The sequence below is a fragment of the Dendropsophus ebraccatus genome, chromosome 3 (assembly GCF_027789765.1).
Source record: "Dendropsophus ebraccatus isolate aDenEbr1 chromosome 3, aDenEbr1.pat, whole genome shotgun sequence".
NCBI lineage: Eukaryota > Metazoa > Chordata > Amphibia > Anura > Hylidae > Dendropsophus > Dendropsophus ebraccatus.
This window is the reverse complement of record NC_091456.1, coordinates 167,393,015-167,416,405: the sequence shown is the minus strand read 5'-3', so window position 1 is coordinate 167,416,405 and position 23,391 is coordinate 167,393,015. Positions and strand designations below refer to the sequence as shown.

The window sequence follows — 23,391 nt, the reverse complement described above, 5'->3', positions numbered from 1 at the left end:
AAATGACCTCTGCCCCAGCAGGAAGTCATGTGAGCATGCAGAGTTTGCAATTTGGGGCAGGGTTCACACACAGTATTTTTGCTCAGTATTTTGGTCCTCATATTGCAACCAAAACCAGGAGTGGATTGAAAACACAGAAAGGCTATGTTCACACACTGTTGAAATTTAGTGGATGACCGTCATTTAATGGCAAATAATGGCCATTATTTCATAACAATGGCCGATGTTTTAAAATAACGCCAATTATTTACCATTAAATGACGGCCATCCACTAAATTTCAACAGTGTTGGAACATAGCCTTTCTGTTTTCAATCCACTCCTGGTTTCAGTTGCAACATGAGGACCAAAATACTGAGCAAAAATATGTTGTGTGAACATAGCCTGATCATGCAAAATTTCTTATATGTGCAAACACTGCCATTGATTGTTATTGCTTACAATACCCCTTTCAGGCTATGTTCACACTACGTACGATTCCGGCCGTAGTTCGTACGCAGCCGTACATGTGCGGCTGAAACTACAGCCGTGGGAAAGATCGACATGCGGCCGGATGCGTACGAACCGGGAACATACGCCCATAGTACAGTTATGCTTCCCTAGCTTGTTTCGAAGCGATCTGAGGCAGGTCATTTACTTGGAAATCTTCGCCCAGCCCAATAAAACACAGAGAACCTTTTGGATCGAAAAATCACGTTCAATTTTTCTGAAATAAGTACTTCGTAAGGGACCGCACTGAAATCCACGGCCGTGAGTTGGAACATTTCCCTCCTCAAACAATGGTCTTGTTCATTTTTCACGGCGCCGTATACGATCCGGCCGTAAGCTCATACGTAGTGTGCACTGTGCGGGCGTATATCGTATACTTTCAAGCGAACGCATCAACCTCAAAACTACGTGCGTATATTCGCGGTTTGCACTACAGCCGGAATCATACATAGTGTGAACATAGCCTAAAAGAGCGACTCCAACAGACACATGACATCACTCACATGCTTCTGTCAGGTCTAAGGCAGCAGTCTAGGAGGAGTTTATCACTCTGATCATCCAGATCTTCCTGGTTCATGAATACTGTATATTGCCAAAGACTGATGTATACACAGACAACACATTAGGACAAAGCAGGGCAGATATTACGTATTGATGATACTGTATATAGCTACACTGGACATATGCAGTGATATACTGTAGTCGGTCTAACAATCTGATTGGTAATTGGCTACCTGATTTTTTTTATATTTATTGCATCCATTATGCTTGAGAAAGACTCTTGTTTTAGTCTTGCTGTAGAAGTAGTACGGACACTGTTACACTACTCACCAATTACACCAGGTTCCTTGTAAGAGTGACGTCCCCTGCAGAAAGAAATCCACGCCCCAGCATAGTTTGGCCACGCCCATGAGCTCCCTTTAAATGAAGCTGCCACTGAAAGTCTATCAGTTAATCCGCTGCACTGTATTTATAGGTAACGGGTATGTTATCCCTGCAGGAACCTACATCTGGTTGTACCGTCCGTGTTCTGCAATAAACTTGTCCCCCCCCCCCCCCCCCCATACACACAAACAACAAGGTCGATTGGTATTTGCAGTAATCATAGTACAATCTCATTTATATAGATACATACAGATACATGAAGAATAGTCGCGATACATTCATAATATGCTGCAATACACTCTGCAGACCAATATAATACAGTCCAGCACAGCAGAAATACATTCAGCAGGTAGAGGTAAACCATATATGACTAAATAATACCGCCCATAGTGAGCAGAGCGAGTCTTACATAGAAGAGGATCCTGCATGTACCTCCAGAGCAGCAAACACCACAGAGCAGCGAGCGAGCCAATGACTCCCAAATACAACCCCTAGCATGTGACTGACAAGATATGCTAGGAGTTGTAGCACAGCTGAAGGCCATTGCCTTAAAGTGTCCACCCACCTACTGTAACACTATAAGTCTGAGCGTACTATTTTAGATCTTAACCCCCGTTTTTTGAAACATGAATCCAAATCCACCACAAGGACAGACACCGAGAACAGAACCAGTAGCAGACAGCGCCGTACATAGTGCAGTGGCCATGTTGGGTTACTGCAACTAAGCTCCCATTGAAGGGAATGTGGCTTTGAGCTGCAGTAACCCAGAACAGCCACTACTCAGTGTATAGAGCTCACGGAGCGGATAACTTTGACACCTTTTTGTGCAAGGTGTTATGTGAAGCAGATAAATAATTTAGAAACAATAACGTACTTTTTTTTTCCAGTTTTCGGCACTTAGCAGCTTTAGTTATTGTAAAGATGTACCAGAGTAGCAGCCTACATAATCTGTAATCTGAGATCCTGAATATGGATCATGTGGCATCCTGCAGCATGGATACAGCTCCAGATATGGCAACATTCTTTAACTTTACCTTTAATCTATGGCTCTCCAGGTAATGCAAAACTACAACTCCCAGCATGCCCTAACAGCCACTGCCTATCAAGAATGATATTATTATTTATTGCTGGGCAGTGTTCACTTATAATATAATATAACATGCTGTAAACTGTTCATACATTAAACTAAACACTGTATGCAGGAAGCTCTTGAGCTCCCCCTAGTGGTTGCTGCAGTCAGACCGAAACTTTATTATGTTAACTTAATGATTCAAAACTGCAGCAAAGTCAAGGCCTATATCAACCCGTCAGGTCACTGATCAGAGCCGGAATCTGATGGGTTGATACATAGAAGATGTATTTGAAGTACAAGTGATAAGTGAAGTGTCTACTTTTCCTTGTGCCAGTTTTGACAATTCTACATACACTGTCAATTTTACCACCAAGTGTTAATTAATAGTCAAATCCTAAAAAAAAATTGTGCACCCAAAAACAGCACTCCCTGTGGTCTGCAGGGGTAGTGCACGTGAAGTTCATTTTAAACCAAATTCACACTGGGGAAGTAGTAGCACACTAAAATCACTACATGACATAAATTTATGGCTCATGACTATTTATATGGAGATGCGCATAAAGCCAGATTGTGGGCCCTTAGCCGGGTTACAAAAACAATATTCTAAATGTTCCCCCTTCCCAATACCACTCTCTGTCTAATATACATGTATAACCTTGCACCCTTTCCCTGTTTTTTCTCATACTGAGCCGCTCTGGACGTCTAAAATCATCTTCTCCTTGTCCACTCTGACAATGCACTGCTCCTTCTTCTCCCCTCCCTTTTTAGTCACAGGACATGTGATCTCCTCCCTGGCGGCTGGGTTAGCTGTCTATTGACTTGGTAACTTGAACCCCAGGAGACATTATCTGTATCATCTCCATGCACCTGTGCTGCTTTCATAGACTTACACGTGTCCCTGAGCCTAGGTTTCTGTAATATGATTATTATAGTTCTATCTCTGCTTGCTGTCAGTGAATGCAGGCATATGTACCTGTCTTTGTGTCACAGCTCTGTATATTGTAATTGTTTTAGATGTTCTTAGAGTCTGGATGGAACTAGAATGTTTTCATTTACAGTCATCAAGCAGAGATCTAAACCTACACTACACCCCCCATCCCCGGTAAACAGATGCCCGTTATGCAGCACACAGCTACACCATGTGCACGTCAGCTCTGCTACATCATCAGCCAATATGGAATACATACTGGGTTGATGTGATCAGTAAAAAAAAACAGTCCTGTGTTTACTGTGCAATAGTAATGACAGCAGTGGGCAGGAAAGAAAGCTTAGGGAGCGAGTACGCAAATGGGCCAATCAAGACCATTTTAGATGCATGATGGGAAATGTAGTTTCCTAACTTGGATATAGATTGGCTTTTAGACAAACTTGCAGCTAGAAGGACGGGAGATGGCTCAAAATACTCAGGGGGACTTGGTGAGTAAGACCAGCTAGCATTTCATTTTTTCACTCTTAGGTGGATAACCCCTTTAAATTCCCGTCAGCACTTGCTTTTGGAAGCCCCGCCAAACACTGTTCAATGACCATAGCAGCTAATATGTAACATTCAGTGAGCATAAGGTAGTGGAGCGGTGGTCAGTTTATCTCTGTGGGCGAGTAGAGTACAAACTTTTTTGAAGAGAGTAACATCTTTTATCTGCCCTTCAGTTCCAAGGACACAGGGCTTGGTGCAGTATCGGACCATAGCCCATACCTTAGACTTGTGATGCTGATGTCAATGTATAGTTTGTGGAAATTGCCTCTTACCATACCCAACCAAGTAGAAGCTATACTGCTGCTCATAGATCATGCCGTAATCCCTTGATTACACCTAGAAATTATTTTTTGGGACTTGCTTTACAGCACTGTTGGGTGTCTTAAAGGCGGACATAGCAATATAGATATCTTCCCAGCACAGCCCCTTTAGTCCGGCTCCTGGATGTTTTACATCCACAGATGTGATCCCATTGGTGCCGTTGCATTTCTCAGAGACGCCATCACCAGGTATCAGTTTAACAGTGCCAGAAGTGATCGGGTTCTCTATTGTGTTTTCTCCGTCATCACTAAGACTCTTACATTGTCCAGTGGTATTTGTGTTGTGTCCTCTGCTGCCCTCTGGTGGAGGTGGGGTAGTACTAAAAGTATTGAGAGAAAGTTTTTCCATGAGGCCGTCGGGGGTGCTGATCTCGTGGTTGTCTTCTAGGATCTCTTGTGCTTTGATATAATCTATGATGTTTATGGGAAGGATCTCGCTGTAATCAGGATTGAAGCTTATGTGCAGGTTCTGTTGGAAAAATCATAAAATAGAGCATTTGTCATTGTATAGCACCGACATCTTATGCTGCGCAGTACAGGAAACGCACTTACATCACTCTGCAGTCAGACACGAGGAAAGCAATGCATCTTTACAAATATATCTTCATTTTTTTTTCATGGAAAATATCCAAATGTTTTGCTTCTGCAGCCATTATTCAGACCCATGTGTTTCCATGGTAACAGAATACAATCATATAATATGTAGTCTGATCATCCTGTATCATCAGTATCAGTATATTACTGCCTATAATGTACGCCTATAGGGTCGCGTGACATGTCATATATATATATATATATATATATATATATATACACACTCACTGGCCACTTTATTAGGTACACCATGCTAGTAACGGGTTGGACCCCCTTTTGCCTTCAGAACTGCCTCAATTCTTCGTGGCATAGATACAACAAGGTGCTGGAAGCATTCCTCAGAGATTTTGGTCCATATTGACATGATGGCATCACACAGTTGCCGCAGATTTGTCGGCTGCACATCCATGATGCGAATCTCCCGTTCCACCACATCCCAAAGATGCTCTATTGGATTGAGATCTGGTGACTGTGGAGGCCATTGGAGTACAGTGAACTCATTGTCATGTTCAAGCAGAAATCGAGACTCATCAGACCAGGCAACGTTTTTCCAATCTTCTACTGTCCAATTTCGATGAGCTTGTGCAAATTGTAGCCTCAGTTTCCTGTTCTTAGCTGAAAGGAGTGGCACCCGGTGTGGTCTTCTGCTGCTGTAGCCCATCTGCCTCAAAGTTGGACGTACTGTGCGTTCAGAGATGCTCTTCTGCCTATCTTGGTTGTAACGGTTGGCTATTTGAGTCACTGTTGCCTTTCTATCAGCTCGAACCAGTCTGCCCATTATCCTCTGACCTCTGGCATCAACAAGGCATTTCCGCCCACAGAACTGCCGCTCACTGGATGTTTTTTCTTTTTCGGACCATTCTCTGTAAACCCTAGAGATGGTTGTGCGTGAAAATCCCAGTAGATCAGCAGTTTCTGAAATACTCAGACCAGCCCTTCTGGCACCAACAACCATGCCACGTTCAAAGGCACTCAAATCACCTTTCTTCCCCATACTGATGCTCGGTTTGCACTGCAGGAGATTGTCTTGACCATGTCTACATGCCTAAATGCACTGAGTTGCCGCTATGTGATTGGCTGATTAGAAATTAAGTGGTAACGTGCAGTTGGACAGGTGTACCTAATAAAGTGGCCGGTCAGTGTACAGTATATATATATATATATATATATGTGTGTGTGTGTGTGTGTGCAATAGACGAGTGTGATATTATTCAGCCTATACATACCTGTTTCGGCTTGTTAATAAACTTCTCCAGCGTTTTTTTATGATCTGGAATTTCCGGCCACACAAGAGGCTTAATTCTGCAAATATAAGGATACCGATGTTTATTTCTCATAGGCAAAACATTGGATAGATCGTAAAAAAAAAACAACAGAAAAATTCTGAGTTTAATCAACAAACAACTGCAGTGCATGATATTAGGGGCGGAGCCTGACACAGATTCAGAGAACACCAATGAGAGAATAGATGTATCATGCCCCACCCCCTCGGAACTAATTTCTTCTAACTCTACAGCTGTATGAAGGAAAGCAGTGGATATGGAGCTCTGTATCATAACTTGGACCCAATATTAAGATTTTTTTACAGATTTAGATTACCTAGAATAAATTATATTTACCTCAACTATAAGATATATAACATATCGTCTATGACTTACCGGCTTTTCCAAAATACGGCAATTAATATAACTGAGGTGACCAAGAAGAAAGAGATGCTGATACTCAAAGCCAGTGGGATGGAAATAGCCACATACTCTATGGGAGAGAAAGTAAAGAAGCAAGTAAATAACAGATGTATTATATACTGGTCTAAGTGGAACAGATCGCTGATCTCAGGGAGACCAGCCAAACGACTTATAGGGCCACTTAATATGGTGGTTTTGGTGGTTTACTTACAGGAGCCACCCCTTGGCTGGGTCCTTCCCAGAGGGATATCTGGCTAGTCATGTGTTTCTAGACTCTTAAATGATGCTCTTCTTTTGCATATTCATGTTTCCCAGGGAGCAATGCGCCTAGGATTTCACTGCACTGAGCACTTTAGCCAGCAGTGTTGTCTTTTGGCAGTGTTGTCTCCCTGAGATCAGTGATCTGTTTCTCTTATGGCTCTACTAGGCATTGCTTCCACCTAGTCAGAATCCTGCTCCACACTGATGAGGGGCAACACCCTGAAACAGCTGTCTGTGGATGGATACCTGGCCTTGGCTTTTTCCCCTTGTCATTACATTAACTTATAGGGCCACTTTATATGGTGGTTTACCTACAGGAGCCACCCCTTGGCTGGGTCCTTTCTGGAGGGATATCTTGCTAGTCTTGTGTTTCCAGACTCTTAAATGAGTCTCCATGGGCTCTTTTTTTGCATATTCATACTGGTCTAAGTGTCATACTTAAAGAGTATGTCCTTATATGCTCTGTATATAATGGTAAACTAATGTGTACATACATTACACTATTTAAGTGAATCTTGGGCTAAATCCTGTAGTTTTTATTATATAAAAATATAAAACATTACAATGTTACCAAATAACCCTACAAGAACAAAAAAAACCCTCTCATTTATGTGACTCTCCCCCATCAACAAAACATATAAGAGCTTGTTTTTTGCGGGACAAGTTGTACTTTTTAACCCCTATTTAACACTTTTAACAAAGTTTTTTTTTTTTTACTTGGACAATTTGATGGCAGCATGTAAGGGGTTAATCCACCAGGAACAGAGGTTTTTCCATTCCTGGTGGCCACAGTGGGTGCCCGGCTGTTAGTGTGAGAACTCCAGCCATCCCTGCATCAGAGAACTGTGTTGCCATATTGTGAAAACATGGCTAGATTAAGTACAAAGACATATTGGCAACCACAATATACCGCAACCTAACAATACACACATAGAACTGTATCATTTCCCATACCGGCCTCATTCACCGTCCCGTTTTCTGTCTGAAATGTGGTGACTGCGCTCCACGGGCTCCAGGAGCCGTCATAGAATCCTCCTGTAGGGATCGACCTGACTCTTGCCTCGTAATTTGTAGAATATTCTAGATTTGTCTTCGGAACCCCAAAGTTGTCTTTTAAATTTTCAAAACACTAAAGAATAAGGAGGAGAAATGTGGGACTTGGTATTCTGGTTTTATTTCCCACAAACTATGGCAACAAATGTAATAATTGACCATTTTATAACAAAATTCTCTTCAAATTTAGATTTTTTATTTTAAATTGTACATTTTTATTCAAGTATTTTCAAACATTTTTAAACAATACAAAGATACTTTGTAGCTTCACAATGCCAAGTAAGCGAGAACAACATATGTAAACCATAGATCATGATAAGCCGGAAAGTCTATGCAAAAAATATTCAAGGCAAAGAATCAAAACAATCCAGTAACAGAAATCTAAACCAATCCAATAACCGCCATCTAAACCAATCAGGGAATGAAAAGTAACTGTTTAGTAAGTTCCATGCTAAACAGAGTAAGGCTATGTTCACACAGCGTAAAAGTACGGACGTTGTTGCCATTGGCAACAACGGGTGTACTTTGTACAGTGTGGAACACTGCCTATTCGTCTATCGGATACCGGTTGGGATCCCATGCGGTGCCGCAAAGAACTGCGGCCGCAGAAAGACCTGTCAGTTCACACAATGAAGCGAGTGGCTTCGGCCGCTTGCTTCATTGTGTGCTATGAGAGTTCTGATGCGGGCGCGTCAGAATACTGCAGCCGGAGAGATCACAGAGATTACAGAACGGCCGGTCTCTTGTGCCTTGTGAACATAGCCTAAAGCAGTTAAGGCACAAACAAAGACAACAATAAAAAAAAAAAAAAACAACAAGACAAGACCATGGAGGACACAATAAGGAAGGGGAGATGGTGCAAATAAGTGCCTACCAGGTGAATCCTTACTATGAAGAATATGCATCCCACGGGGCCTACACTTGCTCAAATAATTCTGGCCTATTGTTCAGTGATGCTGTAAGATATTCCATCAATTGTATCTCCCTGATTCTCACAACTAAATCTGTAAAAGTAGGAGGGGCCTGCCTTTTCAGTGCCGAGCAATGAGAGTTTTAGCCGCAGTTAACAGTTGCAACAGAAGTTTGTTGGGCTTTTTACCATAGGAATAGGTTCTGAGAAAACCATGGAAAAATTATTGCAAAAGGTGGCCCCATAACCCTTAATGTCCAGAACATATGATAAAGGGAGCCTGAAGGCATCCCCAACACATCTCCACACTTCCTTTTATTTATGTAGGAATTCTGGCATGTGGTACCACATTGTCAACAGCTTATATTGCGTTTCTTTGTAGGTCACACATATAGAGGAGGCGGCCACCCTATCCCAGATAATTTTCCAACAGTCCAGGGAGATATACCTTGCCAGGGTCTCCTCCCATCTATCCATATATTTATGACGAGTTGGGGCATCGTCTACGGGGATCCAAAGATCCTGTAAAAATCCGAAATTAGGCCTTTGGCCAATGGGCCAGCCCTGACCAGTTGCTCGAATGCGTGCGATTAACCGGATTACCACATTAGCAAACAAGTTTTTTAACCCCCCCCCCCTTTCCTATGCCTGGACCACCCCAGACTCTAGTCCAGGAGAAAAAGACGGATGAAGCAAAAAAGAAATCAGTGGCGGGGCAGAGTAATAAAGCTGAAACATGGAGGCACAAGCTGACCAAATGGATTTAGTAAAAGTAATAGGGCCCAACAGGCGGTTAGTGAAAGGAGGTGGTGGAGACCATTGCCATAACAGGGAATTAGGATGCAAAGGAGCAAGCCATCTCTTCTCAAATTTAGATTTTTTTTAACTTCTTCATTTATGGAATTTTTTCATTTATAACAAATAAACAAAAAAACAGTCAACGATCTGCTGTTTATGGATCCACTGTCCCTACATATAAGGAGCATTCCTATTTCCGACACACCCCACAACTATCTGACCCCCATTCTTTTGCGGCCCCATCCATGTGAGGGTGAAGGGGTGGCTTCTCTTTTCTCTCTGTTCTAGATTCTAGTAACTTGGTGCTGCCCGATACATTATACCCATACTGCCAGAGAATGAGACAAAAGAACGGTCTTTGCAGATCTGGATAGGAAGGGGCAGTGTGGTAGCTTCTTGGTTAGCAGTGTAGGGTTTTGAGTTCAAATCCCACCAAAGTGTTTGCTAAGGTTTCCTCCAAAAAACATGATGTATTTAGTAAGGGGGACAGGTGATGAGTGATGACCCCCTTTGTACTGCCACCAGCAGGTTCCATTTGTATTATTTCATCCCTAGGTATTTGTGGTGTCCCACGACTGGTGTTTTTCCTCAGCACCTGTCCAAAATTTTCACTCAGGTTAACCAGTGGGAGATGTAGTACCTTTTTTTCCCCACTGGGTGTCACTACTGTTTTATGTCTTCTATGCACGGCTGTAGAGCCTAGGATTAACTGTTGCATGCCGTGTGTTCATATGCTGAACAAGTCACACGTGCTCTTTCTTCTTATCCTATCCTATTCTTCTCTCACCCACACTCAGCCCCACCACTCACAGAAGGGTTTAGATATGGCCCCTGTAGGAGGAGTTAACTTGGTGGAGGAAGTAGGTGAGTGTCTAGTTAGTTTTCAGTGAGACAGGAGGTGGATGTGTGAGAGACTAGCTCTGAGAGAGATTTTCTGTATGCAAGCGCTTACCACAGTTATGCAGTGCTAAGTCAACCTTAGGGGAGAGAAGCCACCTAGGACAGGGCAATCTCCTGATACGAGAGGACAAAGCTACCGGAATAGGTCTACGTATCCTACTGTGCAGTGCAAGAAAACCGGGTAATCTTGGAAGTCTGCTACACCCAGATAACCGATGACTGGCGCTTTTGCTACCCACCTATAACGGGTTTACGCAACTAGGGGGCTAAAGGCGGTCACACTATGGTCTATACGTGAGTATGAGTATCACTTACTTATTCTTATCTACACTTTAGTTTCGGCAGAGTACAGTGGGCAGGGCTTCTCTGGCAACTCCTCTTCTCTTCCTTCTCTTCACAAAGCACTTCTACAAGCACCTACTTCTACAAAGCACTTGTTTACTGTCAGCAACCACTTTTGTCAAGATTTGCACTACCTGTGTTGAGTGTATTGTTCAACTGCCACGTTATTCAGTAAAGTGTTCTATTTTTGTACGAAATGCACGGGACTCTGCTTCTCTGTGGAAGGCGGTGCCGACATCCCAGGTGGGTCTGTTACCACTCCAGGTTGCCGATACAAGTGTCCAAGTGACCCACAACACTCCCGGAGGTTACCGACCGTTTGGGGACAATAATCCGGCCGAAACAGGTATCAACACACCTGTGTACTACTATAGCACTGGCGCCACGAATAACAACACATCACAAAACTGGTTGAGTACCACATATTGTCCTGTAAACTTTTTACAGATTTGGTTACAGACCGAAAATCGTGGCTCTGTCTAATCATGGCCGAAAATGATTCCTTTATACCTTTCTTATCTCTTGGATTTAACCCTGGCAGTAAAATGCAACCAAAACTGCATGAAAGAGCACGCATGAGTCGAGTGTTGCGGTGTAACATACATACAACAGTATAATCCATGGTTAGCAGGACCCCCAGGCTATTTCTATACTCACCATCTTATGGCTTTTAAAGTTCAATGTTTCATTACAGTCCTGCAAGATAAAAAGCAAATCAATTTACTGACATCACAAGGTGACAGTGTGATGGCCGTGGTGGTATAGCTTGGTTATGAACAACCGGTCACTTGCCAGATGGTGATGTGTGACGCCACTGATGTAGTGATTGGTTGGGATATAGCTCAGCCAGATGGTAGTTTGTTGTGGCGCCAGTGCCAGTGGGGCACACAGGTATGGAGGCACACCTGATTTTAGTTTAAGGGAGCTGGCTATATCCATTCCCCTGTGGTCGGTGACCTGCTGGGCTGTGAGGGGGTCATTTGGGTTCTTATCACAGTGGACCGGAGTGGAGCTATGACCCACCCGGACTATCGGTACCTCCACCCACAGAAAGGGGAGATGACCCAAGGATGGAGTAGTGACTGTGTAGGTGCTGGAACAATAATTCTGTTATCATAAATAAAATCTTTACGGTGAGAATGCTTTGTGCAATCGCTGATCATAGACTGCAGATGTGACAGAACAAAATCTGCGTTACAACCTTTAGAGTAGAAGAGCTGAGCTGACTTGGTTATGTGTTGAGAAGTAGTGAGCTGAGAGCAGTAGTAGAAGAAGAAGTAGAATACTGAAGAATACTTGAAAGTAGAAAGATACTTGTGCCCGTCTTTCGACTTTTGTTGTTGTGATTTCACCTGTTGCCCTACAGTGTCGGGTAACCTGTCCTATAGGGTGACACAAGCCCCAGACCTTGTTACCTGAGTTGAGCAAGGTGGCCAAGTTTACCTGGTTACGGCTGCGCTGCGAGATAGAGTATGTAGGTTTCTAGCAACTTTGCTCTATCCAGATCAGTTCATCTTGTTTCAGAATACTGCCCTGCTCTTTTAGAAGTGTTCACGGCATGGGTTGGGGTGTTCTCTTACTTGTCCTCTCCCGATTAGCTTAGCACTGTGTACTGGTAATAGGTGTAGCTTTTGAAGAAAAAGTCTCTGTGTCTCCCATGTGCGTCTATCCACTATCACAAACTAGACTACATTGCACTGGACTGACTAAGTGTAGGCATGCACTTACTCTCCCCATGTGACAACTTCATACAGGAGGTGTAATGTCCCCTGTGAGTGTTGGAGAAGAAAGTATAAAGAGAAAAGGAGCATAGAGGTATGTGAAGAAGAGAACAGCAACATCTTGTGGTAAAACTTAGGTACTACGTCATTACCACGTTTACTTGAAGTACAGACTTTTGCGAGGGGTGTAAAAACTAATAAAATCTGTGGTGGGAGACCACAATTGCTCTGTGACATCACTCTGTGTATTATCCTTGTATTGTGACATCACTGTGTGTATTAGCCCTGTACTGTGACATCACTGTATGTATTATTCTTGTATTGTGACATCACTGTGTGTATTAGCCCTGTACTGTGACATCACTGTATGTATTATCCTTGTACTGTGGCATCACTGTGTTTATTATCTCTGTACTTTGACCTCCCTGTGTGTAATTTCCTTGTGCTGTGACATGACTGTGTGTATTATCCCTGTACTGTGACATCACTGTGTGTATTATCCCTGTACTGTGACATCACTGTGTGTATTATCCCTGTACTGTGACATCACTGTGCATTATCCCTGTACTGTGACATCACGTTGTGTATTATCTCTGTACAGTGACATCACTGTGTGTATTATCCCTGTACTGTGACATCACGGTGTGTATTATCCCTGTACTGTGACATCACTGTGTGGATTATCTCTGTACAGTGACATCACTGTGTGTATTATCCCTGTACTGTGACATCACGGTGTGTATTATCCCTGTACTGTGACATCACTGTGTGTATTATCCCTCTACTGTGACATCACTGTGTGTATTATCCCTCTACTGTGACATCACTGTGTGTATTATCCCTGTGCTGTGACATCACTGTTTATATTATCCCTGTACTATGACATCACTGTGTGTATTATCCCTGTACTGTGACATCACTGTGTATTATAGCTGTACTGTGGTATCACTGTGTGTATTATCCCTGTACTGTGACAACACTGTGTATTATAGCTGTACTGTGGCATCACTGTGTGTATTATCCCTGTACTGTGACATCACTGTGTGTATTACCCATGTACTGTGACATCACTGTGTATTATCCCTGTACTGTGACATCACTGTGTATTATCCCTGTGCTGTGACATCATTGTGTATATTATCCCTGTACTGTGACATCACTGTGTGTATTATACCTGTACTGTGACATCACTGTGTGTATTATGCCTGTACTGTAACATCACTGTGTGTATTATCCCTGTACTGTGACATCACTGTGTGTATTATCTCTGTACTGTGACATCACAGTGTGTATTATCCCTGTACTGTGACATCACTGTGTGTATTATCATGTACTGTGACATCACTGTGTGTATTATGTCTGTACTGTGACATCACTGGGTATTATGCCTGTACTGTGACATCACTGTGTGTATTATCCCTGTACTGTGACATCACTGTGTGTATTATCCTTGTACTGTGACATCACTGTGTGTATTATCCCTGTACTGTGACATCACTGTGTGTATTATCCCTGTACTTTGACATCACTGTGTGTATTATCCCTGTACTGTGACATCACTGTGTGTATTATCCCTGTACTGTGACATCACTGTGTGTATTATCCCTGTACTGTGACATCACTGTGTGTATTATCCCTGTACTGTGATATACTGTGTGTATTATCCTTGTACTGTGACATCACTGTGTGTATTATCCCTGTACTTTGACATCACTGTGTGTATTATCCCTGTACTGTGACATCACTGTGTGTATTATCCCTGTACTGTGACATCACTGTGTGTATTATCCCTGTGCTGTGACATCACTGTGTGTATTATCCCTGTACTGTGACATCACTGTGTGTATTATCCCTGTACTGTGACATCACTGTGTGTATTATCCCTGTTCTGTGACATCACTGTGTGTATTATCCCTGTGCTGTGACATCACTGTGTATATTATCCCTGTACTGTGACATCACTGTGTGTATTATCCCTGTACTGTGACATCACTGTGTATTATAGCTGTACTGTGGCATCACTGTGTGTATTATCCCTGTACTGTGACATCACTGTGTGTATTACCCCTGTACTGTGACATCACTGTGTATTATCCCTGTACTGTGACATCACTGTGTATTATCCCTGTGCTGTGACATCACTGTGTATATTATCCCTGTACTGTGACATCACTGTGTGTATTACCCCTGTACTGTGACATCACTGTCTATTATCCCTGTACTGTGACATCACTGTGTATTATCCCTGTGCTGTGACATCACTGTGTATATTATCCCTGTACTGTGACATCACTGTGTGTATTATACCTGTACTGTGACATCACTGTGTGTATTATGCCTGTACTGTGACATCACTGTGTGTATTATCCCTGTACTGTGACATCACTGTGTATTATCCCTGTACTGTGACATCACTGTGTGTATTATACCTGTACTCAGGGCCGGTTTTAGACAAAATGTGGCCCTGGGCAAAGTTGAAGGTGGGGCCCCAAATGCTAAAACATTGTAGCAGCAATTTAAGGTCCCGATACTTTTTTGTCAGCGGTTGGCGCGCTGCTCGAGGTGGGGTGATCTTCTGTGACCTTAAATAAGACCCCTCTGTGCCCTATATAGTAGATAGGTCCCTCTGTGCTTCCATAGTACATATAGTCGGTATCCCTCTGTAGGTAATTCTTCTGGTAGTTACCTCCACCACCCAGTATGTAGTATCCACCAATATAGGAGGCATCTCACTGTAGGTTTTACACCTGTTAGCTAGCCCCCTGATAGTTGCCCCCTCAGCAGATAGCAGCTCCCCTGATAGTTACCCCCCCCCCCAGCACATAGCATCTCCCCTGTTCCCCCCCCCCCCCAGCACATAGCATCTCCACTGATAGTTGCCCCCTCAGCAGATAGCATCTCCACTGATAGTTAAATGCCCCCCCCGCCCCCAGCACATAGCATCTCCTAGGGCTGGGGTGATGTGGGCAAAAAATAAAATCTCGTTTTTTCTTTTCTCGATTTTTTTTATTTATTTTTTGATGGGTGTAGTAGTATAGGCATAGTGGATAAGGGGTGTAGCAATAGTAGAAGCATATAAGATGAGGGGTGTAGTAGTAGATAAGGGGAGTAGCAGTTTTGGGAGTAGTAGTAGTATCAGGAGTGGAGGTAATAATAGCAATGGTAGTAGAGCAGTATTGGGGGTAGTAGTAGAGCAGTATTGGGGGTAGTAGTAGAGCAGTATTAGGGGTAGTAGTAGAGTAGTATTGGGAGTAGTAGTAGTAGAGCAGTATTGGGGGTAGTAGTAGAGTAGTATTGGGAGTAGTAGTAGTAGAGCAGTATTGGGGGTAGTAGTAGAGCAGTATTAGGGGTAGTAGTAGAGTAGTATTGGGAGTAGTAGTAGTAGAGCAGTATTGGGGGTAGTAGTAGAGCAGTATTGGGGTAGTAGTAGAGCAGTATTAGGAGTAGTATTGGGGGTAGTAGTAGGGCAGTATGGGGGTAGTAGTATAGCAGTATTGGGGGTAGTAGTAGAGCAGTATTGGGGGTAGTAGTAGAGCAGTATTAGGAGTAGTATTGGGGGTAGTAGTAGGGCAGTATGGGGGTAGTAGTAGAGCAGTATTGGGGGTAGTAGTAGAGCAGTATTAGGAGTAGTAGTAGGGCAGTATTGGGAGTAGTAGTAGAGCAGTATTAGGAGTAGTATTGGGGTAGTAGTAGGGCAGTATTTGTGGTAGTAGTAGAGCAGTATTGGGAGTAGTATTGGGGGTAGTAGTAGGGCAGTATTGGGGGTAGTAGAGCAGTATTTGGAGTAGTATTGGGGGTAATAGTAGGGCACTATTGGGGGTAGTAGTAGAGCAGTATTAGGAGTAGTATTGATGGTGGTAGTAGTAGGGCACTATTGGGGGTAGTAGTAGGGCAGTATTAGGAGTAGTATTGAGGGTAATAGTAGGGCACTATTGGGGGTAGTAGTAGGGCAGTATTAGGAGTAGTATTGGGGGTAATAGTAGGGCACTATTGGGGGTAGTAGTAGGGCAGTATTAGGAGTAGTATTGGGGGTAATAGTAGGGCACTATTGGGGGTAGTAGTAGAGCAATATTAGGAGTAGTATTGGGGGTAGTAGTAGGGCACTACTGGGGGTAGTAGTAGAGCAGTATTAGGAGTAGTATTGATGGTGGTAGTAGTAGGGCACTATTGGGGGTAGTAGTAGAGCAGTATTAGGAGTAGTATTGATGGTGGTAGTAGTAGGGCACTATTGGGGGTAGTAGTAGAGCAGTATTAGGAGTAGTATTGGGGGTAGTAGTAGAGCAGAGGAGAGATATGGGGGTACTTTATCATACAGGATACTGTGTGATTCAGCACCCACCTCCATCATGTACTGCTCAGGGCCTGGTGCCCATAGATACAGAGGGAGGAGGGCCCTGAACAGTATATGGTGGAAGGGGGGACTGCATCATACAAGATCCCCTGCCCCCTTCCTGTATACTGTTCGCTAGGCTAGTATATGGGGAGGGGGTTACTGTTTTATAAAGACACCCGTAAGCACCGCCCCCTGGCCGCAAGTCCCGCCCCCAGTCTCCGTGACCCTCTAACCCCCCCCCCCTCTATTTCTTTACCTGGGCTTGCCGTTCCTCCTCTTCTGTAGGGCACAGGCAGCTCTGCAGGAGGGGCGCTCCGTCCTCACAGCTCAGCTCCTTCGTTCATTAGTGGAGCAGGGGAGCTGCTTGTGCTGCTCTGCTTCCTGCTCCACTAATGAAGGAAGGAGCTAGGGGGCCCCTGGGGGATGGGAGCCCTGGGCAAGTGCCTACTTTGCCCCCCCCTAACGCCGGCCCTGCCTGTACTGTGATATCACTGTGTGTATTATCCTTGTACTGTGACATCACTGTGTGTATTATTCCTGTACTGTGATATCACTGTGTGTATTGTCCCTGTACTGTGACATCACTGTGTGTATTATCCCTGTACTGTGACATCCCTGTGTGTATTATCCCTGTACTGTGACATCACTGTGTGTATTACCCCTGTACTGTGACATCACTGTGTGTATTACCCCTGTACTGTGACATCACTGTGTGTATTATCCCTGTACTGTGACATCACTGTGTGTATTACCCCTGTACTGTGACATCACTGTGTGTATTATCCTTGTACTGTGACAACACTGTGTGTATTATCCCTGTACTGTGACATCACTGTGTGTATTATCCCTGTATTGTGCCATCACTGTGTGTATTATCCCTGCTCTGTGACATCACTGTGTGTATTATCCCTGTACTGTGACATCACTGTGTGTATTATCCCTGTACTGTGCCATCACTGTGTATTATCCCTGTACTGTGACATCACTGTGTATTATCCCTGCTCTGTGACATTACTGTGTGTATTATCTATATACTGTGCCATCACTGTGTGTATTATCCCTGTACTGTGATATCACTGTGTGTATTATCTATATACTGTGACATCACTGTGTGTATTATCTCTGTACTGTGACATCACTGTGTGGATTATCCCTGTACTGTGATATCACTGTGTATACTATCTTTGTATTACCACTTACTAGCCATGGCGTTCCTTCTTTGCGTAGAACAAGTTCATGTTTCAGTCGTTCATTTAGATATTCTTCGCTGCCATACGGTACACTGATGTTGAAGACATATTCCTTCAACGAACTATTGTAGGTAATTGTCACATTGTGGGGACTGTCGGGAATCACTGCAAAAACAGAAGAAAAAGTTCATTTTACGTCATGTAAATATAAGACACAAGGACTGTGACCTAAAGCAGCAACATTCTCCAGAGAGTCCATCCATGTTCTCCATCTATATGGTTGGATACATCGCATTGTAAAAGAATTTGCCATTTTGCACCCGTCTATACTGGGCGCAGGCCCCTATTGTCACCCTCATAGTCTTCTCCTCGATGTAAAGACAAACTAAATCTGGGGAAAAAAAGCTTCTTACCTATTTTTTCCCCTTTGATAGTTTTACAGTATGGTGTCCTCCGCCAGTCCATGCAGACGTTATACGCGGTGATTATTAGAGGCTGAAACTCAACGATCCTGTTCTTACTCCATTTCCTAAGTTTTCCATACGAGTATCTAAAATATAATGGAGATGTAATGTCTAGGAAATACGGTAACGTGTAAAAACATGAGTGATACATGCTCTACTCAGCGGTAGGGCATGCCAGGTAATCCTATGAGCATCCCCAGAATATTTAGCCTCCCAGCCAGTCCAGTGCTGCCATGTAATACAGTATTGACTGTGACTAATATGGTGGTGCCAGATCTTACATGCCATGCATCATAGCCCCATACCACAGTTATATTGAGATTCCTAATGATCCATTTGGCAGAGAGAAGAGGGAACATTAGGAGGTGTAGAGGAAGACCAAGCCTTGAGACATTGGGAATCGCTGAAGTTTTGAAGCCCAGCAAGAAGACACCAGGTCATGCCAAGAGACCATCAGGGTTCACTAACCTTATACATGTAACAGGATCATCCTACAAGGTATAGAGATTTCTGTACCTGCAGCAGCCAGACTCATCCTCCTCTCAAGCAGTTACACTGACGTCTCCCCCCTGTGCCCAGTGCCCTGTGCTTGCCCAATAAATCCAGAATTCAGTTCAAACTCCTCACTGTCACCCATTAAGCTCTCCACAATTCTGCCCCTCCATACATCACCTCCCTCATCTCCAACTACCATCCTTCCCATGCTCTGCCTTCTGCTAATAATCTCACACTAACATCTTCCATAATAAGAACCTCTCACTCCAACCCCCAAGACTTCTCTCGTGCTGCACCAGTTCCCAAAGACCTCAGACTCATTCCCAACACTCCCAGTGTTCCTAGTCTGTAAGCTCTTGTGTCACTCCCAGTGCTCCTAAAAACAATGCAGAATTCCATTGGAGGCCATTTGGTTAGTTGACTGGGCCACTAGGGAGCCAAGTCAGCTTTGTAAACCAAACTCCTCTCTGGACCTGTTTTGGAGGTTTGCCATCACTAGTAGCCCTTGCAGCATTTTTTTCACTTTACCCTATTGGCCCCAGCTATCACCATCTTTGATTCTATTAGTGTCTTCTAGAGTTGAGCACAACTGGAGCATACTCGAGTCCGATCATTTGGCATTTGATGACTGGTGGCTTCAGAAGTGGGATGCAGCCCTAGGGAGTCTTGGAAAACATGGATACAGCCATAGGCCAGAGGCTGTATCCATGTTTTCCAGGGCTCCCTAAGGCTGCATCCAACTTCTTCAGACTCCGATATTTAAATACTTGAGTGTGCTCAAGTCGTGGTCATCTCTAGTGTCATCACCTTTGACCAGGGGCTCGGGTATCTTCAGTGTCTACTAAGGCCAATCCCATCTATGTGTCCATAAATGTTTGATGGTTGGAGATCCAAACTCCAGGGATATGACTGATCAGTAGTGAACAGGATGGGGCACAAGTGGCGATAGGACCCCAGACAGATCCAACCCTGATAGGACCCCCAACAGATCCTAAAGACTGGCCAATGTCCATGTCCCAGAGAACCAAGGTAAACGTCCAGTGGACCAAAGAAGACCAAGCTTGACCCATACTACAGTACATAGTTCTATCCAATGAGCTTGTGTAACAACCAGTATGGCACCCAACAAAGCTCCAAAAGGGCCGGCCCCTCTATTTCCTCGGTCTTCATCATTAGGAGACACAGAGACGGCTGGTGGAGTTTTAGAGCATCCGCCATGTTGGTTATAAAATACAATAATCAATGTAGATACTCACTGAACTGTAAACTTTACATTGTTCGCCTTCCCAGGAGGAAACTTTGTAATGTTGCACAAAAGGAGAATTTTATTAATACGAAGCTTGGAAAAACAATCAAAGTCTGGTTGCATCTCAGTGTCAAGTTCTTCATCATCTATAAGAAGATATAAAAGATCATTACAGGAGTCATTTATCTACATGAAACCTTTAGCCATTGAGCTAAACAGACTGATACATTGTACATAGCTAGTCCTGCTCTCAGCTGAGAAGTGATACAGTTGTATCCAGTCTAGACAATGCTCTGTGAGCTCTACAGCCTGGACCCCAGACTGATACATTGTACATAGCTAGTCCTGCTCTCAACTGAGAAGTGATACAGTTGTATCCAGTCTAGACAGTGCTCTGTGAGCTTTACAGCCTGGACTCCAGACTGATACATTGTATATAGCTAGTCCTGCTCTCAGCTGAGAAGTGATACAATTGTATCCAGTCTAGACAATGCTCTGTGAGCTAAACAGCCTGGACTCCAGACTGATACATTGTACATAGCTAGTCCTGCTCTCAGCTGAGAAGTGATACAATTGTATCCAGTCTAGACAATGCTCTGTGAGCTAAACAGCCTGGACTCCAGACTGATACATTGTACATAGCTAGTCCTGCTCTCAGCTGAGAAGTGATACAATTGTATCCAGTCTAGACAATGCTCTGTGAGCTCTACAGCCTGGACCCCAGACTGATATATTGTACATAGCTAGTCCTGCTCTCAGCTGAGAAGTGATACAGTTGTATCCAGTCTAGACAATGCTCTGTGAGCTCTACAGCCTGGACTCCAGACTGATACATTGTACATAGCTAGTCCTGCTCTCAGCTGAGAAGTAATACAATTGTATCCAGTCTAGACAATGCTCTGTGAGCTCAGCTCTAGAGCCTGGACTCCAGACTGATACATTGTACATAGCTAGTCCTGCTCTCAGCTGAGAAGCTCTGTGAGCTACAAACATCAGCAACAGTTATGGCACAAATCTTTCTGTTAGTTTTCTACAATGTATCAGTCTGGAGTCCAGGCTGTTTAGCTCACAGAGCATTGTCTAGACTGGATACAATTGTATCTATAACTCAGCTGAGAGCAGGACCAGCTATGTACAATGTATCAGTCTGGGGTCCAGGCTGTAGAGCTCACAGAGCATTGTCTAGACTGGATACAATTGTATCACTTCTCAGCTGAGAGCAGGACTAGCTATGTTATCAGTCTGGAGTCCAGGCTGTAGAGCTCACAGAGCATTGTCTAGACTGGATACACTGTATCACTTCTCAGCTGAGAGCAGGACTAGCTATGTACAATGTATCAGTCTGGGGTCCAGGCTGTAGAGCTCACAGAGCATTGTCTAGACTGGATACAATTGTATCACTTCTCAGCTGAGAACAGGACTAGCTATGTACAATGTATCAGTCTGGGGTCCAGGCTGTAGAGCTCACAGAGCATTGTCTAGACTGGATACAACTGTATCACTTCTCAGCTGAGAGCAAGACTAGCTATGTACAATGTATCAGTCTGGAGTCCAGGCTGTTTAGCTCACAGAGCATTGTCTAGACTGGATACAACTGTATCACTTCTCAGCTGAGAGCAGGACTAGCTATATACAGGTTTATCACCTCTGAATCTTTTTAGTCACTGACAGTAGCGGATTAAAATAGGTTCTTTTTGGGAGGTAGCCCGGGGCCCTGAGCTCCTGGAGGGCCCATGGCCACCTAAAAAGACTGATACTTTCAGTTGTGTATTGTCTCCTAGCTACAGTTCTGCCATAATTTGCAAAAATTGCTGCTTTTTTACCACAGTTTTGCACAAATCAAGGCATGAGATTATCTATCCTGTACTATAGACACCAAACTAGTGTTGCCATAGTTACAGTAGAGTTGGGGGGCCCAAGCTTGGTCAACAGCCCGGGGCCTATGGTGAAGTTAATCTGCCCCTGGTCACTGACACCAAACACCTTACAATGATGAGGAACTGAAACATACAGCATATAATCTATCTATCTATCTATCTATCTATCTATCTATCTATCTATCTATATATAGCCAGTATTGTCCTTATTCTTAGAGCAGTAAGATAATATTTTTATCTATAATAACATATATCATTGATATCTACAGAAGTTCTCCGTCCATTATAATACTGGAGCCACTCTGCCTTTTCTTGTAGATGAAGTGACACAAGTGATTTATCGTCATAGAAGAAAAATCCTGTGTGACTATACGCCCCGACCGCTAAGATAGAAGAAATGTGTAAGATGGACGGTACCTTCTGCCTCGGGGGGATCTCCACTTTGCTGCCGAGATGAATGGAGTAGGAGAAAGAGAAGTGTCAGAGATGAGACGTGCATGATAGCGAGGGGTTATAATACCATCTCTGACTGCACCGCAGTGTTGTGCCTGCAGCGAGCACTTCTGAAGAAACCACAGCCAGGAGGAAGCGCAGAGGCACCAATGAGGGCGTCAGAGGAAATCACCCAGAAAGTTTTGAAGTCTTCTCATCTGAATATCACTTGGGGCTAAAAAAAAGTACAATAGACCTCCCTATGGATCTTCCTGACACTGGGGTCCATGTCCTGATCCTTACGTCTTTTTATCTTGTCTTCTTTATAACAACAGATTTTTTGGATACAGCTCTGAGATATGGTGTATGTTATACTGTATACTGCCATAGATGATGTATTTCGTGCCTTTCTGGTAGTAAATTTTCCCATCAGTTTATGAATGTTGACAAATTTGGAGCCAACTAGTAGAGCCAATGGAGTCACTCTATTAGAGCGCATGGCCCTTTCACAATTGGGTGGATGTTGGACCAGTGATCTTGTAGCAAAGCATAAAATCCAATGATCAGTTTTCTGCGTAGGAGTGTGAATCTACATCCAATGGTAAAACCAATTGATCGTAGAGACCTAACGAGAGGCCTGGTCATTGGGGTTAAACTGGCCGGGGGCCACAATGTCACTGCCAACCTTGTGACGTTTCACCAAGTAACATGTGGAGAGTATATAGAGAATGGTGCAATCGAGAAAAAGCATCCGGCAAAAAGACACCCTGAAAAGGGCAAAAGGAGGATGCAAGGGATCGTTCTGATGAACAAGGGAAGCACAGTCAGGAAATTGCAGATGAATGGAAAGTT

The 23,391-nt window shown here is 43.7% G+C and overlaps 1 protein-coding gene across 1 annotated transcript; it reads right to left on the bottom strand.

The window, feature by feature from the left end:
• Positions 1-3,333: 3,333 nt before the first annotated feature.
• Positions 3,334-22,633, bottom strand: IL7R (interleukin 7 receptor). Its single transcript, XM_069963548.1, has 9 exons — positions 22,525-22,633; positions 20,241-20,376; positions 18,439-18,575; positions 18,036-18,190; positions 11,409-11,477; positions 7,733-7,907; positions 6,491-6,587; positions 6,059-6,134; positions 3,334-4,707 (listed from the first exon to the last, which is right to left on the bottom strand). The coding sequence occupies exons 1-9, from the start codon at positions 22,604-22,606 to the stop codon at positions 4,255-4,257; spliced, it is 1,380 nt and encodes a 459-aa protein (XP_069819649.1). The 5' UTR covers positions 22,607-22,633; the 3' UTR covers positions 3,334-4,254.
• Positions 22,634-23,391: the final 758 nt, after the last annotated feature.